Below are 23,208 nucleotides of genomic sequence, written 5' to 3' on the forward strand. Positions count from 1 at the left end.
ACCATACAGTTAATCTCTCTGTCTTAATTAGTTTTGGGTTAGGCAAATGAAGAAAATAATGCTATACTAATACACCCATAATTAAACATGGTGGCATCTATTGGCAATGTAACACCTGTTACCAATTGCTATGATTATGTTATGCTTAAATCATGAGGTTAAAAAAAAACCTAAAGTAATTATGAAACATGGCATACATACTTTACACTCAGTTTCATACACTTACTATTTGTTTCTTAAAGTTTGTGTACGATCTAAACAAACACATATGATAATCATTAACCATAGTTATATTCACTTAAATCATTTTCATCTCCTCTATTAAGAGTCTCAAGGGAGTAACTAAACCGGTAAAAATAAAATTAGGAAAAAACAAATAAATATTTTTGAATTAAATTTCGCGAATTATCAATATTACTAAAATTGAGAGTAAATAAAGTAATAATAGTTCGTATGTAAATGATGCAACCACAATTATGGAAATTCAAACTTGGCAAAAAGGATACCATTGCCGTTGTCTATCAAATTATAACTCGTTTGGATAATTACAGTTTAAAAGAATGTTACGAACCCGTTAAAATTTTTGGATTTGGCAAATTTTATCTATTTTGATGTTAGTTAAACTGTAAAAAGTGAATTAAATCAACATCAACATAACATAACCCACCCCCCTATTGCTTGTTAGAAATAATGTAGTATGTAATTAATTATCGTAAGTAGATTAATTTGTGAGTATGTAAAAATCCTATGGTCATTTGTATTTTGTTAAGCATTTTTCATGCCCATGGTAAAATAATTTCTGGTGGGCACCTAACTACGTGGAGGATAATGACGACAATCTTTGTCTCAATTTTCTAACAAATTTTTTATTGTCCTAAACATTAAGATTAACAGACACAGAATAGTACTACTGCTTATATTATGAGAATTATGTGTGTCTAAATTACAGAAACACGATATTTATAGCCCATCACCTTAAAATGCATGCAATTGTTAAAAAAAATAAATAAATTTACTTTCATGCCTTCACCATGAAAGTATTTCACAATATCCTTTAAAACACTAGAGAACTTCTTTTTATTATAATATTAATTTAGGTCAGCTTAATTTTATATTTATCTATTAGATATTAAAATTTAGTTAAAGTAATTTTTGAATAACCTCGATGAAAATCATGTCTGCAATGGTCACAAAAATAGTAGATACTTTAAAAGATAAAAACGCGCAAAAAAACTACTCATTACTTATTATAACAAGTTAAAATATAATGATAATAATTATGAAAAAAAAAAAAATTCTTTTCATCCAACCAATTTTTTTATTAATTTTTTTAAAAAAAAAACATTTTATGAACAATACTTCCAACCCCACCTCCCCTACCCATTCCCATCACCTTTATCAAACTCCAGAATTCTTCTTTCTCCCATTCAGGTCCTCATCCACTTCTCTCTCTGTTTCTCACTGGGAAGAAAACAATAGTCAATCAGAGAAGAACCTCATGAACCCCACAAAAACTCTTACATCAACTTAGCCCCTACCCGCCCTTTGTGAAACACTTCTCTATCTCTGTTTTTCTATTACTTGGCAAATTAAAGATTTTATTTTAAAAAGAATTTTTCTTGTGTTTCTCTCTCTTCCCCACCTTCCTCTCTTTCTTTTTTAAGTTTGGAAGAAGAGACTAGGGGGGAAGAGATGAAGATGGGGTTGAGAAGTTAGAAAACAAAGAAGAAGAAAAAAAATAAATATCAGTTTTCTTGAACCCACCAACAAAATTCTTGATTACCCCACCCACCCCCACATTCCAACCCAGGTCCAGGCCACCACACACTCTCTCTCTGTCTCTCTCTCCCCTAAAAAAAACCCCAAAATATGGAACTCACTGATTTACAAAACAACAATACAAATAGTAATAGTAAACAACAAAGTACCACCAATAATACCACCCCTTCTCCACCTCTACACCACCACCAGCAACATCCGTACCAGCTACTCTCCCAGCACCACCACCACCAGCAGCTTCAACAACAACAACAGCAACATGGGAGATCATCAGTTCCTTTTATGACCTCTATTTCTATCCAACCTTCTGTACCAGCTGGGCTTACTAATTCTGCAAGTCCTACTGCTGCTAGTGCTTCTCCGTCTACTTCATCTCCTACTCCACCGCAGCAGCAGCCACCTCACCAAGTCGATGCTTCTCTCGCAATTGCCACTAGATCCGACTCCTTAATTGACCCAAATAAGAAATCTCAGCTGCTGGCAATACAACAAACACAACTTGTGCAACAACAGCCGCAGCAACCACCGCCTAAGCGACAAACAAAGGATCGGCACACCAAAGTTGACGGCCGAGGGCGCCGCATCCGAATGCCAGCAGCCTGTGCAGCTAGGGTTTTCCAATTGACCCGAGAATTAGGCCATAAGTCCGATGGGGAAACTATTGAATGGCTCTTACAGCAAGCCGAGCCAGCCATCATCGCTGCCACTGGCACCGGCACAATCCCGGCTAACTTTTCAACTCTGAACATATCCCTCCGTAGCAGCGGCTCCACTTTCTCAGCTCCTCCTTCTAAATCTGCTCCGCATTCTTTTCATAGCGCTTTAGCTCTAGCCGCTGCTCACCATACCCCTCATCCTTTTGAAGAAGGATTCTCGCACATGCTAGGGTTTCATCATAATGCTCATCTCCTGACGCAAAATCCAATCGCAGAATCAATACCCGGAGTTGGAGGTGGAGGTGGTGGTAGCAGCGGCGATGGTGGTGGTGGAGGTGGAAGTGGACAAGAGGGGGCGGATAATTACCTTCGGAAAAGATACCGAGAGGATTTGTTCAAAGAGGAAGGTTCAAGTAATCCACCAGGAGAAGCTTCTGGAGGATCTGGTTCACCTTCGAATAAGCAATTCAAGGGAAATTCATCCCAATTGCCTAATAAGCCTAATTCCCAAGAAGGTGGTGTAGCTGGACCATCGTCTAATATGCTTCGGCATACTAATATGATGCAAGCTACTGGCTTATGGGCGGTGGCACCACCGCCCAGCAGCGGAACGACTGGCAGTCCCTTCTGGATGTTGCCGGTCACAGCTAGTGGGAGTGGACAGACTATGTCCGCTCCCATGGCAAGTACATCAGGAACTACAACACTGGAGTCTCAAATGTGGCCTTTCCCTATGGGAAGCTCAAACACTATTCAAGCGCCATTACATTTCATGCCTAGGTTTAATATCCCACCAAATCTCGAATTTCAAAGTGGGAGAGGAAACCCATTACAACTAGGCTCAATGCTAATGCAGCAGCAACAACCATCTCAACATCTTGGGTTGGGAATGTCTGAAACCAATTTGGGCATGCTAGCCGCCCTTAATGCGTATTCAAGAGGTGGTTTGAATATGAATTCAGACCATCAACAAAGTCACTCATTGGATCATCACCAGCAGCAGCAACAACAACAACAGCAGCATCATCAACCTCAACCTACAGATAGCGAAGAAGATGATCCAAACAACTCTCAGTAAAATCTATAATATTGGTCAGTTCTTTTTAGTATATGCATTTACAAATGCTTATTTTCTTGATAATTTAATTCAACAATGAGATTTAATTTGTTATATTGGTTGTGCAGGATTTAAATTACTAAAGTGTGATGGAATGAGAGTGCTCGAAAGATTCATTTCATGGAAGACAGACAGAGAGGTATATGTTAGTTGTCATTTGGTTTTGTCTGTCATTATTACCTTTTATTTTTTGTTTGTTTTGGAGAACCTTTTGCTAGAGAGTTGTGAAGGATTTGAATTGTATTTTGTTAGTTTTGGTCCTTTGGGACATTAGCTAGGAGTGAAGAGAGAGAGAGAGAGATTTGTATAGGAGGATTATATATTTTGCTGTTGTGTGTATGAAAAAAAATGCAAAAAAAAAACAGTTTCAAGAAAAGAAAAATTACCAAGTACTACTATTACTATAGTATCCAAATATATTGTTTTTATAAAAAATTATATAAAGACCATTTTTCTCAAAGTTACTGACAATGGATAGTAAGACTGGAAAAGCCCTTTTCCATGGTCTCGTTTTTTCCCCACGGTGAAAGATGAGGAATTATAGCAGCTTTTCTTTTTAATTTTCTTCACTCCTCTTTTATTTTTCTTCCCCAATTTAAAATTTTTTTAAAAAATGAAAGAAACAGAAACTTTTTCTTGAAGGGGAATGCATAAGCCAGGAGCATGCATGTTGTTGTATTTATGGTACTAAATACCTTTTTTTGCTTTCAATAATTTCATTTTATTCTTTAACGTGTCCCCATGTGACTTCTCTACACATTTCTGGATAGAAATTTTAACAATGAAAAATGTAGTGTAAGTATTTTTGGAAACAAACCATATCTCCAGGCTACTGTTTTAGAGAGTGACATTATATTAAGGGATCTTTTGTTGGCACTTCGAGAAGACGGAATAAATTTTAACTTATATAAACACTCCACATAGTATCGTGTTTTAATCGACGGTAACAAATTATTTACTACATTTTATATGTTAGTAAAGATAAACTCTTTTGATCTCTATGTTCTGTTCATACGTTCTTAGAGTGACATTTTGCAATTTGACTTGCACAGTCAATTCATGAAGACTTTCTTGTTTTCATTGCATAGTGATTTTCTTGCATTAAATTATTAGGGGCGAGGGTAGGTTTGCCATTTTCTACCATTTTTTTTTAAGCACATCTGGCAGCAACATTTTGTCGTTAATTAGTGATTTGTTGGTACTAATAAATCATTTTTTCATGTAAACCCAAATGTCATTCTGACATTTTATTACACCTCTGGCAAAAAAGAACAAATATTGTTTTCAAGATTTTGTTTTGTAAATTATAGTAGTGGGTCACATGTGACTAGCAAGAATTTTATACGACTGAAAATTTATTTCCCTTCTGTCTTTGTTTTCTAATTTTGAAACTTTTATTTTAATGTACTCTGGCACTATTTATTTTTTATTTTAATATATGATCATACTTCTCTATATATAATAATATTTTGTTTTAATGCTTAATCTATTTTTGAAATCGACTTTTTTTTGGTATTATAGTATATGTTTTTTATAATAATATTATACTATAGAAATTTAAATATATTTGAAAAACTGATATCGTTATACAGAGGCTCGACTGTAGTACAATATTTCTTAGCATTGGATTCTCTTTTGGTGGCTTTGTTATTTATTCGTAATAATAATTACAGAATTCTCAGTCTCGTCCGTTGAGATAATTTTCTTTTAGTTTTTTTTTATCGGAAATATTATAAGATCGGATATATAGTATTATTTAAGATACAAACTAGGTCTATGATAAAACTTAGCTTTAATCAATTATTTACAAGTAATTATATTATTTTACTTTATAGGGGGGAAAAAGCCCAGAAATGTGCTTTGGGATGTGAAAACAATTCGGTGAGAATACACAGATTGCACATGTCTGTCTGAAAGGCTGAGCAGTCACTACGCACCACTAAATTATTTTACCTTTTCTATTTAACTACTATTAGTATAATATTATATACTCAATGTTCAGGCTAATTTGAATTCGTAAGATGCAAGTCTATAAAAATTTCTTCATTTTTAAATCTTAAATGTCAAAAGATTTATAAGGGAAGGATTACTATACGAGAAGACCACACATTGTTCGGTATTAAATGCTCCACTATCACTGTTCGACTTTGACACTATATTAAATGAATCTCGACTATAACTTAATTTCAAAAATTAGTTCACGATGAAAGAATTGTCCAAAATCATATAAGTAGACCACTAATTTCATTAATCGTGTGGAATTTTATTTATCAAATTTACTTCTAATGCTACAATTAGGGGTGGAACCACTTTGAGTACGGGGGTTCATTCGAATCCTCTTTGGCGAAAAATTATATTATTTATATATGATTAAAATAATTTTTTATGTATACCTTCTTCAAGTGTGTCTATTTTTTAGATTTTGAATCCTTAATGCAAATTTTAGCTCGGCTGAATTAAGTGTATTATATAACTTATTGTTAAGAAAGAGTAATTGCGCTAGTTTGAAAAGTAATGCTAGTTGAGTTTCCATTATTCCGTGATTTTCGCAACAAAAGAGTGAACCTTTTGGACTTGCAATCAATTTTGTATAATTATTATTATTATTATTATTATTATTATTATTTCGGCAGGAAAACAAGCTTTTACGCTATCCCCATGGTTTACTATATTATAATTTTTGTTGACAACCAATAATATATGGAATTGGGCGATTGACTTACTTAGGTGGTAGCTTTAGAACTCATTTGCTTGATAATTGATTTTTTGTTGATTAAAAAATTATATAATTATAAATTTTATATATCCATATTGAATAAAAAATAATATATATGTCATACGCTGTCGAGTGTATTTAGCACTAATATAAATTTAAATTAATAGAATCAATAGATTTTTGAATACTACTATCATATGCCTAAAAAAGGAAAATGTTGTTGCATTGTCATTTACGTCATACGTTGTGTTGGTGTTGACCTAAATTGAATGGCACTCAGCTTATTATATATTGATATTAGGAAAAAAAATATATCTTAAGAGTTACATTGCGGAGGCTGCTGTTTTGACGAAATGACTGGAGGACCACATTTCACAACTTTCTTCTCTCCCCTATTTGTTTTTTTTTTATTTCTCATTCATTCGATAATGAAGCCGGTGAAATTCCAATTAAATTCGAATCACGCACGCATTGTCAATTTGAGTGGCTCTTCTAATAGGATTTTTTTTCATTTTTAGGACTCAAACCTGAGACTTGTGGCTAAGAGGTGAAGCAGTTCTACTACTGCACCATAACCCATATTGGTCTCTCCCCTCTTTGTACAATTTGTTGTTTTGTTTTTGTTGGTTTTATTTTTCCCGAATTTTGCATTTGTTTTGGGGTTTGATTTGTATATTTATTTGGATTTATGTCGGAATTTGGTGAATAAAATATTTACAGGACTCAAACATTAAAACTTCTTATTAAAAAAATGGAGATATTTACTTTTCCGGTACATTTTTTTTGATGAAATCTGGAGTTTGGGTATTGTTTATTAGATGTAGTAGAGAATACTATTTTATTTTAGTTGTTTTTTACTAAGTGGATGAACGGTGTTGTCAAATGGTCACGGATGAAACAGTAATACTACTAGCCAACAAAATACAATATATATGTAGTAATACATGTGTTTGTATGTGTGAGTGTATATGAATGATCGAAGAAATAAAAAACACTTCAAATATCCTTATTGTTTAAGTTTCATATCTAAATTATTAAATGTGCGAATACGTTTATTGAAATGCATCTAATTATTTCAACTATCAGTTGTTCACTTTTTTTTAACCTAAAATTTCATCACAGTTCAGGTAGAAAAAAAGTGAACAACGAATAGTTAAGGTGTGTTTCGATAAGTATTTGATGATAATCAAGATAGAAAATTAAACTTACATATTTAATAATTTAGATATAAAACTCAAAAAATTAAAATATTTTAGATATGTTTTTGATACTTTAAACTCGAAATAAATATATTCCATATACTCTTGAGAAATTTGGAGTTATTGTTATGGATTTGTTTCTTCTCCCACGGTCTTAACGTGCACCCACTAAATGTACATTTTTTTCAGTACATCCTCCTCTTTTCTTGCATTGATTCTTTGCAGGACATCATCAATCCCTCTTACCTATAAAATATGTATCCACGTAAAAATAAAAAAATTACTCAGTAAATTTGGTTGTTTATAACCAAGTACACTAATTTGTCTTAAACGAAAAGGACAACATACACTAATTAATCATGATTAGGTATTGAAAATAATTCAACATCCATATTTTCGCAGTCTTTGGAAGGTTAATTCTTCGGAAATGAGTTTATTTTGGACCGAAGAAAAAGTAATAAAAATTCACTATTTTTTTTTTATGGAAGATAGTATATGATATTTTCTCTTTTTATTTTTATTTGTCACGTTTCATTTTACGAGAATCAAAATAACTAATCTTCGAAGCTAAATTAAATTAGATTAATTCAATATGTTAAATTTAAATATTTAAAAAATATATATAAAAAAATATAAATTACAATCTTTATTATATTAATAAAAAGTAAAATGACCAAGATGTATTTGCCAATACCCACATATTTATGAGCTCAACACACTTAATGGAAAGTAAAATTTCCGCAATCTTTGGAGGCATGGAAATCCCTTTTCCAACTGTAAAGACCATAAGAGCAATTTTCTAGAAAAATATTGACTAGCCAGCAAAAAAGCAGGGCTGGAAAAAGTAAAATAAAAAAATATATAAAAAAAGTGGGAAACTCAAATTTCAAAAGTTTTATGATACTCCATCAATCCACATCATGACATAGATATTTCTATTTTATACCTCAATTTTCCATACAAATTTTCAAAGTCTTGCTTTTGATTTTGGCTCAATCTTATTACTATTAGTAATATTCTCTTTCTATCTGCCAACAGCAAAATGTATTATTCACATTGTTAGTCTTGTTCCACAAGTTTTAACTTGTTACTCACAATAATTATTTTTTGTACTCAAACAAGAAATTAACTTTATTAAGACAATGACACTTTAACTTTCTTAACATACGATGAAAAACTAAAATATTTTAATAAATCATGACACGACCAATTGATTCGGTTAAATTAGTTGCCTACAATTAAATGTAACTAATGATATAAGATACCCCTTAATAAATGAGGGGTTAAAATTTCACACTCATAATTTTTTTTACTTGATACATAACCAATTCCTTAAACTTGTTAGGACAATTTATTTAGGCATTCAAATTAAATTTTATTTAATTAAATATTTTAACTTCTAATAAAGTGTTCCAATGCACTTTTGGTTCAAAATTTGGAATAAATAATGTGTGTCTTCTTATTTATCTATTAGATAGTTAACTTAATCTTATAAAATATGTCATTTTTTTTAATTATATGCATTCGCTTTGCATATAATTAAAAGAGATGACACATTTATGTGGTTAACTTAACTATCTAATAGAAGAAAGAAAACTCATGCAAACGGTTTCTAAAAAAATTGAATCGAAAGTGTCACACTGAAACTTTATTAGGAGTAGAGGACCAGAGGTTTTCAATTGAAACATGATATAGTTTAAATGTCTTAATGAAATATCGTGACAAAATTAAATGCCTATTGTTTTTTAAGTAAATTAATTTTTTCTATCATATGTACATGCATAAGCTTTAACTATTCAACGAGAATCTAAATTCAGCCGGGCCCTATTATAATGGTATTACATGCTCGGAGTACATAATGCTATTTAGGAATAAGTAGTTCCAAGACGTGAATAATGTTAAATCAGCAATACATACTAATCGAAAATACATGTAGAGAAAGCTAAGATTTATGTTTATTAATGAAAGCTCAGCTGTTTCAAGACTTGGCATTAAGATGAGTGTCTAATTCCTGAGTAAGACATAATCTGTATAAACCTATGTATATTAGTATATATAATTTATGTATATAGATTAGAAAAATTAAAGAATATTAAATTTGCTTGTTTATTTGCATAAGCTAATAGCACCACTATATAACAAACAAATCTAGAACATTAAAAAGACAAATTTGAGGTACCCATCCCATTACCTATTTGGTAAAGCTAAGGCAACAATTTTGTCAGCTTGTAAGGTCAATTGAAGGCAAAACAAACTACAGGCAACAACAGTAATTATAAGGATTCTTTTACCCACTAGCTAGCCAACAACAGCAACAACTGTGGAAAAAGTATAGCCATCATCCAGTAGCTCACTTGCGTTAGGAAACAACTATATATCTAGGACACAATGATTTAATTGAAAAACATTATGGCACATTAACATTTGTAAGATAGATAATCTTTGACGGATCGACTAAAATTTTCGCTAAGGAAAATTAAAATATAAATAAGTAAACACATGAAGTAGCTGGCAAGTGAATTCAATATATAGCATATATATACTCTCTTTTTTTTTTATTAAAAAAAAACATTTTTTAACTAATCTACACAATATAATATTCCGACGAAAACAAAGGTGGTTCCATACAATTTCATAAACTACTGATATTCTTGACTCTTGAAGCAGAAAATTTGTCGAAAGGGATAAGTGATTGGGGAAGGCCCGACCATAAGGGTCTATTGTACGCAGCATTATCTTGCATTTCTGCCAGAAACTGTTTCCAAGGCTTGAACTCGTGACCTCCTGGTCACATGACAGCAACTTTACCAGTTCAAGGCTAGGGATAAGTGATTGTATGATTAAAAAAATGATTCACCCCAAAGAACTAGGCTATTAAGTTTGAACAAACCTCTGCTGATCATAACTCTGCTCAAGGTAAACAAAACAACCAAATAAAAGGTAATATTTCCCTCAACCTAAGGTGCCGATAGGATTTGCAATAACTTTCTAATAAATAATTTTCTTACTTACTTTATATGTAGATATAATATATACAAGGGTTATAGCATGCTGGGGTCTTTTAGTTATTGATTAATTTTAATTTTAGTCCTTTTTATATATGACTAAGCATATTTATTCTTTAATAATTTGAAATATGCACTTTTGATCCCTTTGTTTAAGAATATTCACAATTTTTCAGGATTATTACTGAATGTTACTTCATATACGAGGGTAGTGTACTTTTATATAATAGTTCAATATAATATATTTTAAAAATAAGGACTATTATTTATGGATAGGGGTAGCAATTAGGCGGGTTGAGTCAATTTTGGACGGATAATAATGGATTAAAATAATAAGGGTCAAGACCTAACTCAATTCAAATTAGATTGGGTCAAAACGGGTTCAGTCAAATTGAGTTAGGAAATAAGTTATATAACGGATTAAGACCCAACTCAATCTAATTTTTACTAAGCTTAATTATTTTATTTGTTCTTTTAAACTATTTTAGTACCTAATAAAATTAATTTTTCTTTATTATGGCTATATATGACATATCAAATTGAAAAAAAAAAATCAAAAATATTTTAACAATATTTTTCATAAGTCAATTTGAGTTACATATCAATCTCATTTTTAATGAATTGAAATGGATTGAGCTAATAAATGAACGGGTCAATAACCGACCCAAATTTAAACGGACAAGTTGGATTTGATTTTGTGAGTACTATTTATGGAGTACTTTGCTTGTTGCAAAGCCTCATAAACGCCGAAAGGGTTTGTTATGGAAAATTTAAACACTCTTTTTGAATGTATATTTTTTCCAACTAAACACCAGCTTAAGACTCCTAATGGACATAAAAAAAAAATACATGCAATTTGCATGGTTTTCCTTTAAATTGGTTGTTGATCGCTAAACATGAGTTTTATAAGAATGTGGACCATAACTTATGAATATAATGATATGAAAAATATAAATTTATGTCACACTTTGTCTCGAGGTCAAAAATGAAAGATGAACACAAAACAGGCCCAAAGGGCAAGTGGCCCATCCAGTTTGACTACGGGTAAGTCAAAAAACAAACGGAGCTCCGAATAGAACCTTACATATATATACCCGAAGTCGGCTTCAATTCAACGCATTGAAAGTTGAAACATGAACAAAATTTATTGAAGATCCATTTAGAAAGTAAGAATTCTGGAAAACCCAAGAAGAGATTTAAGGGTTTTTAATGAAGGTTTGAAGATACAAATCATTAAATTAAGAAGAAATGGCACAGGCGAGTAAAGAGCCCTGTAAGAAACAGGCTTGCGATATTCAGGCTTGTCTTTCCAAGAACAATTTCCTTCCTCAAAGGTCTGTTTCCTTGCGATAAATTAAGTTTTGCTGCTCTTTTGGTCTGTTATCTTTTAATTTGACATGTGTTGAAATACACAAACATCAAATGCGGGATCCGCCTTTGCCTTTCAGTTTATTTAAGAGATTAGTATGTTAGTAGAAAATGTAGAGAAGAACCCCCAATTTGCCTTGGACAAGTTATTTAGGGTTTGAATAAAACAGGCCCATATAGGGCAAAATGGATTTAGAAATTATACAAGAGAGATTGTGTATTAGTAATTGTTATATAAATATTTTTGGGGGTTGGAAAAGCAGGCAGAGAAAACTAAGAATTGTTTGATGCTACGGGGAACTAAATTATTGAGAGGTGAAAAGTCTTATTAGTTGCTTTTGGATTGTTGTCACGTCCTAGAGAGAGTTGTTTTTCAAGTAATTTTGTGTGTAATCAATCAGTAAGGTTTCTGTTCAAGTGAATTTGCATACTGTAGCTGAACTGCCACTGTCCTACCAGAATGCAAAATCAAATTATTTTCCTTCACCTGCTGTTCTTTGACAATAATGGTTAGGGGAAGTGTCTGAGGAATATCGTAAACCTACTGGATATTGTGTTCAAAATGAGGAAAAATTTGCTAATAAAAAAACTCTGCTTTTTTATATGAGGTGATGTACAGCATTTAAGTTTAAAAAAGATCTATTTAAACAGTCTTAACCCTAATGTGATGCAAGATTAGTTATTATCTATCCTCTATTTTCTTATTCTCACTGCTCTTTGGTTGCCAACAAAAGAAGGGAATTATCATCAACCATGGAAAAGTGCTAGGTTTGCAGATATGCAATCTTTCACATACATGCTCAGATCGAAGTGTTCTTTCTAGCCACTTCTTGAATTGAATTGAGAGAGTTTGTTTTTTTGATGAAGTAAATAGATTTGTTGAAGCATCACGATTAGCAGAACTACTGAAGTTACAAGAATGATTTTGTTAGCTCCAATACATGACATTTAGACTAGGACTTAGGGAGCTTACCAAATCCAAGTAGATTCATAAGACACCTAGCCCTCAAGGAGTGATTTGAAGTAGTGATGCCATTGAACATCTGTGATTTCTTTTTATCCAGATACACCAAAAAATACTAGCAGACGCCATTCTCCAGATATTCTTTATGGTGAACTGAATTAGGAGACAATAAAGCGATAATGTGGCTATAAGTTCCTAGACTGCAAACTAATTGACAAAACCTGGCAATAGATGTCATTTCTAGTTGCTTCATAGTCTGACTGGAAAAATTTCTAACATTGCTCTACGTCCACTTACTTCTGGTCTTTATTTTTAGAGATACCTATTTATCAGAAGAAAATTGTAGAGAACCTCCGGTTTTCGAGAAATTTTTTATATCCCCTCTTAGGCAGATTTTTTCTTTTTGAGTATTTCAATGAAATGAGTTCAACTAGTGTGGAATATATATTGAGAATTTATATAGCTGACCGACTGCCCCGAACTAGTTTGGAATTAAGTTGTAATAGCTTTAAACTCTTTTTTCAAGATGAGAATCATAGACTTTTTTATTGCCCAGGCAAGGGAATCCATTTGCCTTTGACTCTTATCATTGTGTATTGTACATCTGCGTGGCTGCCTCCATCTGCATTATTATAATTTTAGCTAATAGATCCATAGGCACATTTCATCCCTTAGTATTTCTTTAAAATTTATGTTTAAGTACATGCTTATTTAGTGAGCTAGAGGCAGTAGCTTGTAGATTCCCGAGGACGATTTGGGAAGCTACTAGCTCAACCCATTAGTGTGGAATACTTTTACTGACTATTTCCTATTTTGCCTGTGTTGATAGGTGTGTAAAAGTGATCGAAGCATTGAAATATTGTTGTGAGCAATGTGAATACAAGTCAACACATTGTGCTTCTCTGTCTGGGCTGCTAAAGCAAATACAGAAAAAATAGAGTTCAAGAAATGACTTCAGACCTCAGATAATACAATATCCTGGTTGTTCTCCGTAGCAAAGGGAGCCAAAGTGAGGTCCTCCTCAGAAGATCTCAGAGCCAAATATCTTGTTACTTTATGGACGTTCTTAGTGCAATCAAGAAAGCTGGATCACTGCTCAGTTTTAGAAGTTGAGCATGACATTTGTGGAATTATTTTAGTTTTATGTCATAGGTACCATAGCGTATTGAACCTCAGAAGACAGCGGCATACTTAATTTCATTAGCAAATAAATAGTAGTGATGATGGCCGTGGCGTACTGGAACTTGTAGATTGAACGCATTCTCTCATTTTGACCAGCTTGTATTGATGAACAGAGCAAGATTTTCTCATTCGGCATCATATACTATTTCAGAATTTGAATGTTTGAAATATAGAATTGAGATTTATTTCATTGTTTTAATCCATGAAACGTTGATTTTTTTTTTAAAAAAAATAGTATAATGTACATGCAAACACAATTGTGCAAGTTTGGATATAAGCAGATTTGATGCTAGAGTCGATTTTAGTTCCCTTTTTGTTAACTTGGTACAATAGGTCGAATTTTTTTAAAACTTATTTCAAGCAATCCCAGGGTCTGCGTCCTCATGGTAAAGTCGAGCAGATTGCTGAATAATGAAATACTCTTTGATTTTCCAGAATTCTATTCTTAGCACGCTGCTCTGGGCTCTGAAGTATATTACTAACTGGCAAGAGTGTAATCAACTATAGGCACTACAATTGCATAGTTTCTGCAAATTTCATGGCTATAAGGATTGGTAGAAAAGCTCTTGTTACTCTCACTACATATAACAAAAACAGTCCATAGAATACAATTGGTGTGGTCTCTTCTCGGAAGAAGAAGAAATGAGGGAATTGTGTAACTGAATTTGGGTGGTTAAAATGGTTTCATGGACAAGGGTGAAAAGAAAAGAGAGGAAAAGGGGGGAAAAAAGAAGAGGAATACAAATATCACCCTATGATCTCAAAGAATCTTGCCGCTTCAAAGGAATACCTTCTTGTCCAAAACCATCCTCCTCATCCGTGTGCTTGGGTAGTCGCACAGGTAACATTGGGGGACCTGTATCAGATTCCACAATTTGAGAGCATGTTATTTAGAAACTATCGATGTAGTAAATGTATTGAGTATAAACTTGTGCAAGAATACCAACTTAAAACCCAAAGAGCTTACCATCAACCATGTCTTTGGTTTTGTGAAGAAGAAAAGTCCCAGAAAGAATAGTCACAAACCCACACAATTCTGTTACTATTTGTGTTGGATTTTGCCTATCCCAGTCCTGTTCACACAAGTGAGAAGACGAATAAGGAAATCTGAAGCATATCCCGAGGATTAAATAAGCTTTCTAAATTAAAAAAATGAAAAACAAGTCCACTTGCTCAAGGCCTCAAGCACTAAAATGCATCAGCTGTATTGAATGTCACTAATATTTTGCAACATGCACTACTGAGAGGAGTTACCTTGAACATGATGACACTGGCCAAAATAGTTAAAGAAGTAAACATGACATAGTATATCGGTGAGACAACAGCTGTATTGAATGTGTCGAGCGCCTGCATTGACGAATCACAAAAAGGGAAGGTGAGGAATATCACAGATGACAATAGGGTAAATATCCTTCGCATGTGAAAAAATCAATATCTTCAATTTGGCCTTATTTGGGGGGAAATGGTTGCTTCACGTGTAGGAGCATAGTTGAATCTGATCCTAATGCACTGGCTGATACACCAAACAATCTGAACGTAAACCTTACCAAGCTCTACTCTTATTTTGAGCTAATGTTGATTTTGCATGATTATCCCCCTCGAAAGCAAATACCTGATATGGGCTACAAGTTACTGGTTTCCGGTATATCTCATTCATCCATGTACAAGAAAATGCATATGAATTAAGATGAATAACTATTCTCGAAGGGGTCGTTTAGTTGGTGGATAAGGTATTATTATCCCAGGATAAATTGTGGGATTATCTTATTCCAATAATTGGTACAATTTTTTATTCCGGAATTAGCAATCCCAGAATAATTGTTGTGTTATTTTTACACCATACTATATGTCGGATAACAATTAAGGGATTACCAATCCCGGGATAAAACAATAAAATGACACATTTGCCTTACTATAAAGCTTTTCTCCCAAAGTTCTTAAGAAAGATTACGTTACAATTGTAAATAGAAGTTTATCTCAACTTTTCCAATTTAAACCAAACACATGTTCTATATTATACTCGATATATCTCATTCTTAGTCCAATGAACCTATCATCTAGCAATAAGAGTATATCCATTATATAATCCCGTCATTATTATCTCAGGATAACTTGCTCCAAAACCAAACGATCCCTAAGATTATTGAGGCTCTTTTGTTTTGTCTTTGCGACTTAATTCTTATTATGAATTTTGACATTTGAATTTCATATTACATGTAAAAGTAATTGACTTGCTCATTTTACTATGATATTTTGCTTTTAGCCCAAGCTTCATCATAGAAGTAAGATCGCAATCCAAAGTGAGCATGATCCTAACCTTTATGATCCGCAGTCTTAGATCACAAGACACTCCTAAAGAAGATTAAAAAATACATCTAAACTTGAACTAATACTACCAAAATAAAAATACAGAGTGCATTTTTTACTAAGAAAACAATCATTAAGCATAATGTTGAATAAATCGTGAAATCATAGATTTGCGAAATGATTTGTTGTTAGAGCAGAGAGGTGATATTCTCCTTTATGAAAACAAAACAGATGGCACTTTATTGCTTATATTTATTTCAGCAATGAACCAATAATGTCTAACCCCAACCCCACTTCACCCATATAAAACTATGTTCCAAGAGCAAGTAGGGACTGCAGCATGCAAAAGTACTGGAAGAAATTTGGGGACAAACAAGGAGACAAGAAGAAGGAACAACTCTCACCTTATTTAAGTAATTCATTTGTGTAATAATACAGACAATGACAATCATAGTAAACGCCCAAGTCTGTGGATATATTAACTGATTCATTCCTGATAATGTCAACTTCAAAGCAATGCCAATTGCTTTTACACTCATAACCTGTTATACCACAGCATAAATTTCTATTAGAAAAAAAAAACACGTGTTGAAGTTAAAAAACTCAAAAGCAACATCATTCAGATAGAAATAAATAAGATAGTTACAGTCACATACCGATAAAGAACCTACTAGCGAGCAAACTCCAATATAAAACATAATGTGTGTCTGCCCATATCGTGGAAGATAGTGAAATATGAGAACTAGGGAAGTTGTCATCACCAAAGCGGCATAAAAGAGAAAAGCTGCAGGTGAGCCAAAAGGTGCTCAAGGCCTTAAGCTCTAGGAGATTATATTAAAGAAAACAAAGCAGCTAACATTACCCATATGAAAAAAGAAACTACCTGGCTCAGTAGCAAGATCCCACACTTCTGTCACAGATTCAATCTCACGTTCTTGTGGAGCATGCAACACAATTGTGATGGAACCAACAACACATAAAGCACAACCTAAAATTCCAAACGTATGTAGCCTCTCCCGCAAAATAATATGTGCAAGGACAGCACTGAGATTTACAACATCATCAATACTCAAGATTATAAAAGTCAAAATTTGAACTAGCTATGAAAATTACACAATACCTTATTATAATACTGAGAGCACCAAGAGGAGTCACCAGAATGGCAGGGGCAAATGCATAAGCCGCAAAATTAGCAACCTCTCCAACAATCACTGTTGGAATAGAAGCTAGATGTTAGAAGCATATCTTCAATAGAATTAAGCCAAAGGTTAAAAATATCAAAAGAAGAAAAACATTTGCACGCCAGACAGGATAATGTGCAACATTTTCATAGCTCCACACAATATCTTTAACAAAACATAAAGAACAATGGAAAACAAGGTGCAACAAACACCTAATGAAAACCATACTTTTAACTAAACCTAGCTCCACTAGAAATTAACCAAGTAGATGGGAAGAGGAGTGCACCTTGCAATTAGTTAATCTACACATCATGAGCCATAATGGCACTTCTTATAAATCATTTTCAAAAAAGTTTTGATCGATGAACAAGTACGGAGAAGCCATGAAGCTCCTGCACAAAGGACTGCTATACAAACAACTTCATCTTTATTAATTAAGGTCATGCCTAAAAGGCTAAAACAACCATGAGAACATAAGAAATAAAATGGTAACCAACACCAAGGGCCACCACATTTTGGGCAACTGAACTCCAAAAGAAACCAGAGAACGTCTTTTAATTGTAATAAATATGCAACTTGAAGAAAAGCAGCATCCCCAAGCTTGTCGCAAAAGGGGGCTATCACATGCAAGAATAGTAGTCCATAAAACTCACTTGTTATCATGCCCACCCACCAGAGTGGCTCAAAAAGATACGAGTATCCTCCAACTCCTGTAAAAATATATCAATGTCAAGTCACAGAAAATGTGCATCTGAAATGAATAAAAGAACATTGTGAACTGTAAACTAAATTAGTGATAGGAAAACATTTAATTGCATCTTAGATTCTTAATCATTTTTATGCTAGCAGTTAACCTACCACAACCCTTCTTTAATAGAAACATATAAATCTGGAAAAACTTTTGACAGACAAATGAAAGAATGAAGATCACATATCAAAACTTTTAAATCATAAGTTAAAGACTATATAACATTAAGCGTTTTTCCAGGTAATAAAATCATTCAAACAAATGTTTTGGGTAAATAACTGGCACCAAGAAACTTTTGTAGTAAAATCAAACAAATACAAAGAATGTCAGCAGTACTTTACAGATGGATCAGGTCATCCATATCAGGCTAGATTGCATCCATGAATCCTAAGGAGTAAGGATACAAATTTAAGTTCAAATTTCATTTGCAACGAAGCCCAATCGATTCGAATCGGTCAGTCGAACAAACAAAGACTATAGTTCGCGATCAAGTCGTTCGCTTCTATAGCGACGAGATTTATTCTACTGTTTCATCTTTAATGACAACCAAGACCTAACAGCATAATAAAGAAAAATACAATGAGAATCACGTTCGGAGTAGCAAGGAGTCTGTTATTCAAAGAGATTAACATCATTCCTCAATGCCACAGTTGAACCTGTGATCATCAAGTGAACTCTCAGCACTTTAGTGTCCCGGAAAGGCGGAAACCACAAAGCCACTTATAACTAAATATCAATTTCCGACACAAGGCAAAGTCCAGAAAGAAATATCCATTTACAAAATCCTATTCCAGATGGGCATGGAATAAAGTATGGTATCTGCCTGTATACCCCCACACCACACCCAAAGCATCAAAATAGTAGCTTTTGTCACTTAGTTAGATAGATGGTACTTTTTCCCTTCTACTATCTTTGTAACATATGACACATCCAAAGTTGAATTACTTAAAATACGTTTGTTCACGTTTTAACTTCCAGCTGATTAGTTTGATTTAGCGAAGCAGGTAGGTTACTAGCTAAATGACACTTTAACTCAGGACTCATGGAAACTTATAGTCCTCAGACCACATTACACTTCAACACTCTTCTGATCTACCAATAAATCCATAAAACCCTGCTAAATATGACAGGTTATGATCTACCATCCCGTAGGTGATAAACATCAATCAACTACACCCAATCCCAAACTAGTAGTAGATAGCCACATATCCATTCTCTCTATTTGGGCCCATTTCATTCCATCAATTGATAACAAAATCTGAAAACGTCACTCTACTTGACACATCTACATGATAACTTGAGATCTCAGCCAAGAAAATACCATTACAGCTATAGCAACAGTGTTTTATCATTCATGAGATCAACTTAATACATCGACAGACACAAACTAAACCCACTAGTAAATTAAACATAAAGCAAGTAGTTTGGTTTTCAAAATTTGAATAGGAAGTTACCAGCCCTGACGCCAGAAGCACCAGCTTTCTTTAGCCCCTTTTTCTTAACGATGAAGCTAGCACCAATGAATATGCTTGAAGACAATGCAAGAACCAATCCTTTAATATTATCAGATGACATGCCTCTGTACACATCTTTCCAGCTCTGAGTAGTACCCACAACCTCTGACGCCATCAACACCCCCAATAAACCCAATCAAGAAATGAAAGATCTTGAACCCTAAACTTCACTACTCCATCATACCCACGATTAAATTAGCACTCCAATGGGGAAAAAAGGGAAAAGACCCAGGTGGGGTTACATACACTGCAACAAGTGTGCAGTGTAGGATCTATGAAATACCAAGAAATGGATATGGGTAGCCAAGAATTGAAAAGGGGAAAGTGGGAATTGAAGTGGGTATGAAGATCTGTCGGTGCTGAAGCAGAAGAAAGCAGAAGATGACGAAGAAGAAGAATGAGAAACACACAATTAAGATGAAATAGCTATAAACAACTGGGGAATTTACGGGTTTAGTGAAAGAGTATAGTTGATAGATCGAGTGGGAATTGAACGAAAGAGTAATATATAAACTTTATTTACCAAAATTAAGCCTCTTCCCCGACTCGGGTTTATCTTTTCATTTTTTATTTCTAAATGACATTTTTATTTTTTGTTATTTTATGCATTGTTTAGCTTTATATATTTCAATTTACTACGTTTATAAGCTGGTCAACTTAATTTATAAATATTTTTTAGTTTCTTTTTTATATTTGCTAACACGAAAAGTTTCTTATAAATCAAGTGTTTATTTTGAAATATTTATTTTTTATAAATAATTCTCAATTGTATCGTCCATATTGCAATATTTATTACAAGTTTATTCGTTGTTCTAACATTGCTAACAAATAAGTTTAAAGTAGACGAAAAAAAAATCTTATGAAAGACTCGCAAAAGAAATCAAGAAGCTTACAATTTTACATGTTTATATTCATTATTTTATTAAAAACCTCACAATAAAAAAGAATAAAGATGATATTTTGCCGCTACACTACATTAGTGGGATGTGGACAGTAGTAATGTCATTCTCATAATCTCATTAGGTTACTGTTGATCGTCAATATTTTTATTTGATATGTCTACTTTCTATTTTTGAAGTGTTATTCATGTGTGGATCACATTTGGTGTGTTACTTTTGAATATTTGCTTCTTTTTTAAAAGTAATTCTTGTTGGCTATAAATATATGATTCTTTTACAGATAAGAGATGATTTTTTAAAAGATTTCTACTTTATCTTTTTGTAAAATATAAGTGCGATTTATAATCGATGAGTGAGTTTGAAGTTCAACGGAATTTAATGTATTGCTATTTTGCTGAATTAATATAAATCATTTTATCTTGAAAGGATATATTGTATATCTTCAAATGCTTGAGAAGAATAGTTTTTTGAATGTCTCAATGTGATTTTAGTAAACTCAATTTTTTATTCTTTTATCTTGTTTTACTATTTTTTTAAAATAGTATTTATGTATTCATATTTTATTGAATACATATCCAAGATAACACATTCACCCATAGGTGATATGATTTTCTTTCTTAATTTCATTAAATTTAAGTTCATACACAACTTCTTCTTCTAAATTAATTAAATGACAAAGAAATAGTTATTCAATTTTAATTAGAAATTACTTTTATCGCAATTAATATTTCAGTTATCCATGTAGTCTTCTTGCAATTAAGATCTAAAATACCAAAAATAAAATGATAAGTTTGAGAGTTGAGACCAGTAATATAAATAGAAAACCCTGACACATAAAGAAAATAATAATTTGTATAATTGTATGAAAATAAGGAAAAAGAAAACACGTTGAAAAAACTACTAGTATGATTTGTCTTCTCTAAATAGAAAAAAGAAGAGAGGAAAATTTACAAGACAAATCTGACAGTGTGTCCTATATTATCGAAATTTATAGAATATGTGTTCAAAATTCATTAGAAATTTATATTATGTGTAATTGTTATTGTACATATGTGTGGGTTGTAGGGACATGAAAACATAGAGTTTGTCATCATGTATCAACTGTCTTAACGTGTGATAATAGCTAATTGCCCATATACGTGTTATAAAATATTAAAAGTTATGCATCAGGCTGTGCTTTAACAATTGTGAGAGTTATTTCTTTTGATTATATTTGGTTGGGTTATATTCCTATTATTTTTTATAGAATTAATAGTCAAAAACATATTTAAATTATCTCAATTTTTTGAAAGTTTCTCATCTGAACTATCACGCAATAGTTAGCGAAACTCACCTCAACTAATTTATGATGATTTATGTATAAAAATTAATTTATTCCTATAGTAACATCCACCATCTTTTTCTCCACTGTTATACCCAAGAAATATCACAGGGCGCTCGCATAACGTATCATTCCTATTTTTTTTTACCAATCCGAGGCCAAAATATCGATTAGGAGGGAAATCATGTGATAAATGGTCTCAATTGAATTTTAGGCCAATCGGATTGAAAGATAATTTTTTGGGGCAAAATTGCATTTCCAGAAAGGTGCGCGATCAGTCTGCGTCAAGGATCTGCTCCCCACAGTACAATTTTCCCGAAATCTGGCCAAAACTCAAAAATTGCTAAAAATCGCATGTCAGGAATGCGATTTAAGAGTTGTTCATAAAACGCATTCCTCGAATACGATTTACGTGTATTTTTTTTGTCCATTTTCAGTTTTAATAAGGGGCGTTCTGATCTTTTTTCCACCCCTCCTATACCTAACTCACGATGTTTGGGACCAAAATCCGTCCCTTATCAGTTTCTAAAGGAGCTTTTCTCTTATTAAACACCCAAAACTTTTGAGAACGAGGATTGGAGAAAAGAGGAGAAGCTACAGTTCAAGAGTTTTTAAGCCAAGTCTTTAATTTACACTTAGATAATCTTCATTTCAGGTACGTAAGGCTAACCTAAACGTTGAACTAAGTTTGTTCACATGCACTTTCAATTCTATTGACCTGAATTTGAGTTTGAGATCCCTAGTTTCTTGAATTGAATTCTTGAATTATTTGTTATCTTGTTAAGTTTCTAGTACCTATTTAAACATGTATTGATGTTATTCATGAGTTGAGTAATTTATTTAAGACACATGTTTATGTTTTCATTCACATGAACCTTAATTGATGATGAAGGTACGAATTGTGATGGTCCTAATTGGATTGAGCCGAGCACGAGTTGAGTTGAAAGAGTCTTTAAAATTATAATTATTTTGATCATGATTTCACTATGCATTATTTTGAGTTGAGATTAACGATTGTCGTGTATTTAACGAAGTACGATTTTTAAATTGAGTCTTTGCATGTTTTAAAAAGATTTAAGATAATTGAGTACTAAGCTCAATGAGTTAATTTGATTGAGTTGATTTGAGATGAGATTGAGTTTTGAAAAGAGTCCAATAAGACTAGTCGAATGGTTTGATTGAACTAATTGATTTGAGTTAACCGAAGGGATTGATTGGAGTTTTATGAGCATTGAGTTTTGGGAGAAGTATC

General features: G+C 32.8%; 2 protein-coding genes and 1 long non-coding RNA gene across 3 annotated transcripts; 2 read left to right on the top strand and 1 right to left on the bottom strand.

Moving 5' to 3' along the window:
* Positions 1–1,397: 1,397 nt before the first annotated feature.
* Positions 1,398–3,944, top strand: LOC129885876 (transcription factor TCP8-like). The gene is made up of 2 exons (XM_055960341.1): positions 1,398–3,527; positions 3,621–3,944. Exon 1 carries the CDS (start codon positions 1,870–1,872, stop codon positions 3,511–3,513), a length of 1,644 nt encoding a protein of 547 aa, XP_055816316.1. The 5' UTR covers positions 1,398–1,869; the 3' UTR covers positions 3,514–3,527; positions 3,621–3,944.
* A 7,578-nt stretch (positions 3,945–11,522) lies between these two features.
* On the top strand, positions 11,523–14,154 carry LOC129885878 (uncharacterized). Its single transcript, XR_008766151.1, has 2 exons — positions 11,523–11,806; positions 13,634–14,154. It is a non-coding gene; the product is annotated as an uncharacterized LOC129885878 (long non-coding RNA).
* Positions 14,155–14,461: 307 nt separating this feature from the next.
* Positions 14,462–20,245, bottom strand: LOC129885877 (probable magnesium transporter NIPA4). Its single transcript, XM_055960342.1, has 9 exons — positions 19,677–20,245; positions 18,128–18,184; positions 17,414–17,504; positions 17,177–17,337; positions 16,950–17,077; positions 16,698–16,835; positions 15,241–15,333; positions 14,954–15,059; positions 14,462–14,842 (listed from the first exon to the last, which is right to left on the bottom strand). Exons 1-9 carry the CDS (start codon positions 19,849–19,851, stop codon positions 14,739–14,741), a joined length of 1,053 nt encoding a protein of 350 aa, XP_055816317.1. The 5' UTR covers positions 19,852–20,245; the 3' UTR covers positions 14,462–14,738.
* Between the last annotated feature and the right edge of the window lie 2,963 nt (positions 20,246–23,208).

The sequence above is a fragment of the Solanum dulcamara genome, chromosome 4 (genome assembly GCF_947179165.1).
Source record: "Solanum dulcamara chromosome 4, daSolDulc1.2, whole genome shotgun sequence".
Lineage (NCBI taxonomy): Eukaryota > Viridiplantae > Streptophyta > Magnoliopsida > Solanales > Solanaceae > Solanum > Solanum dulcamara.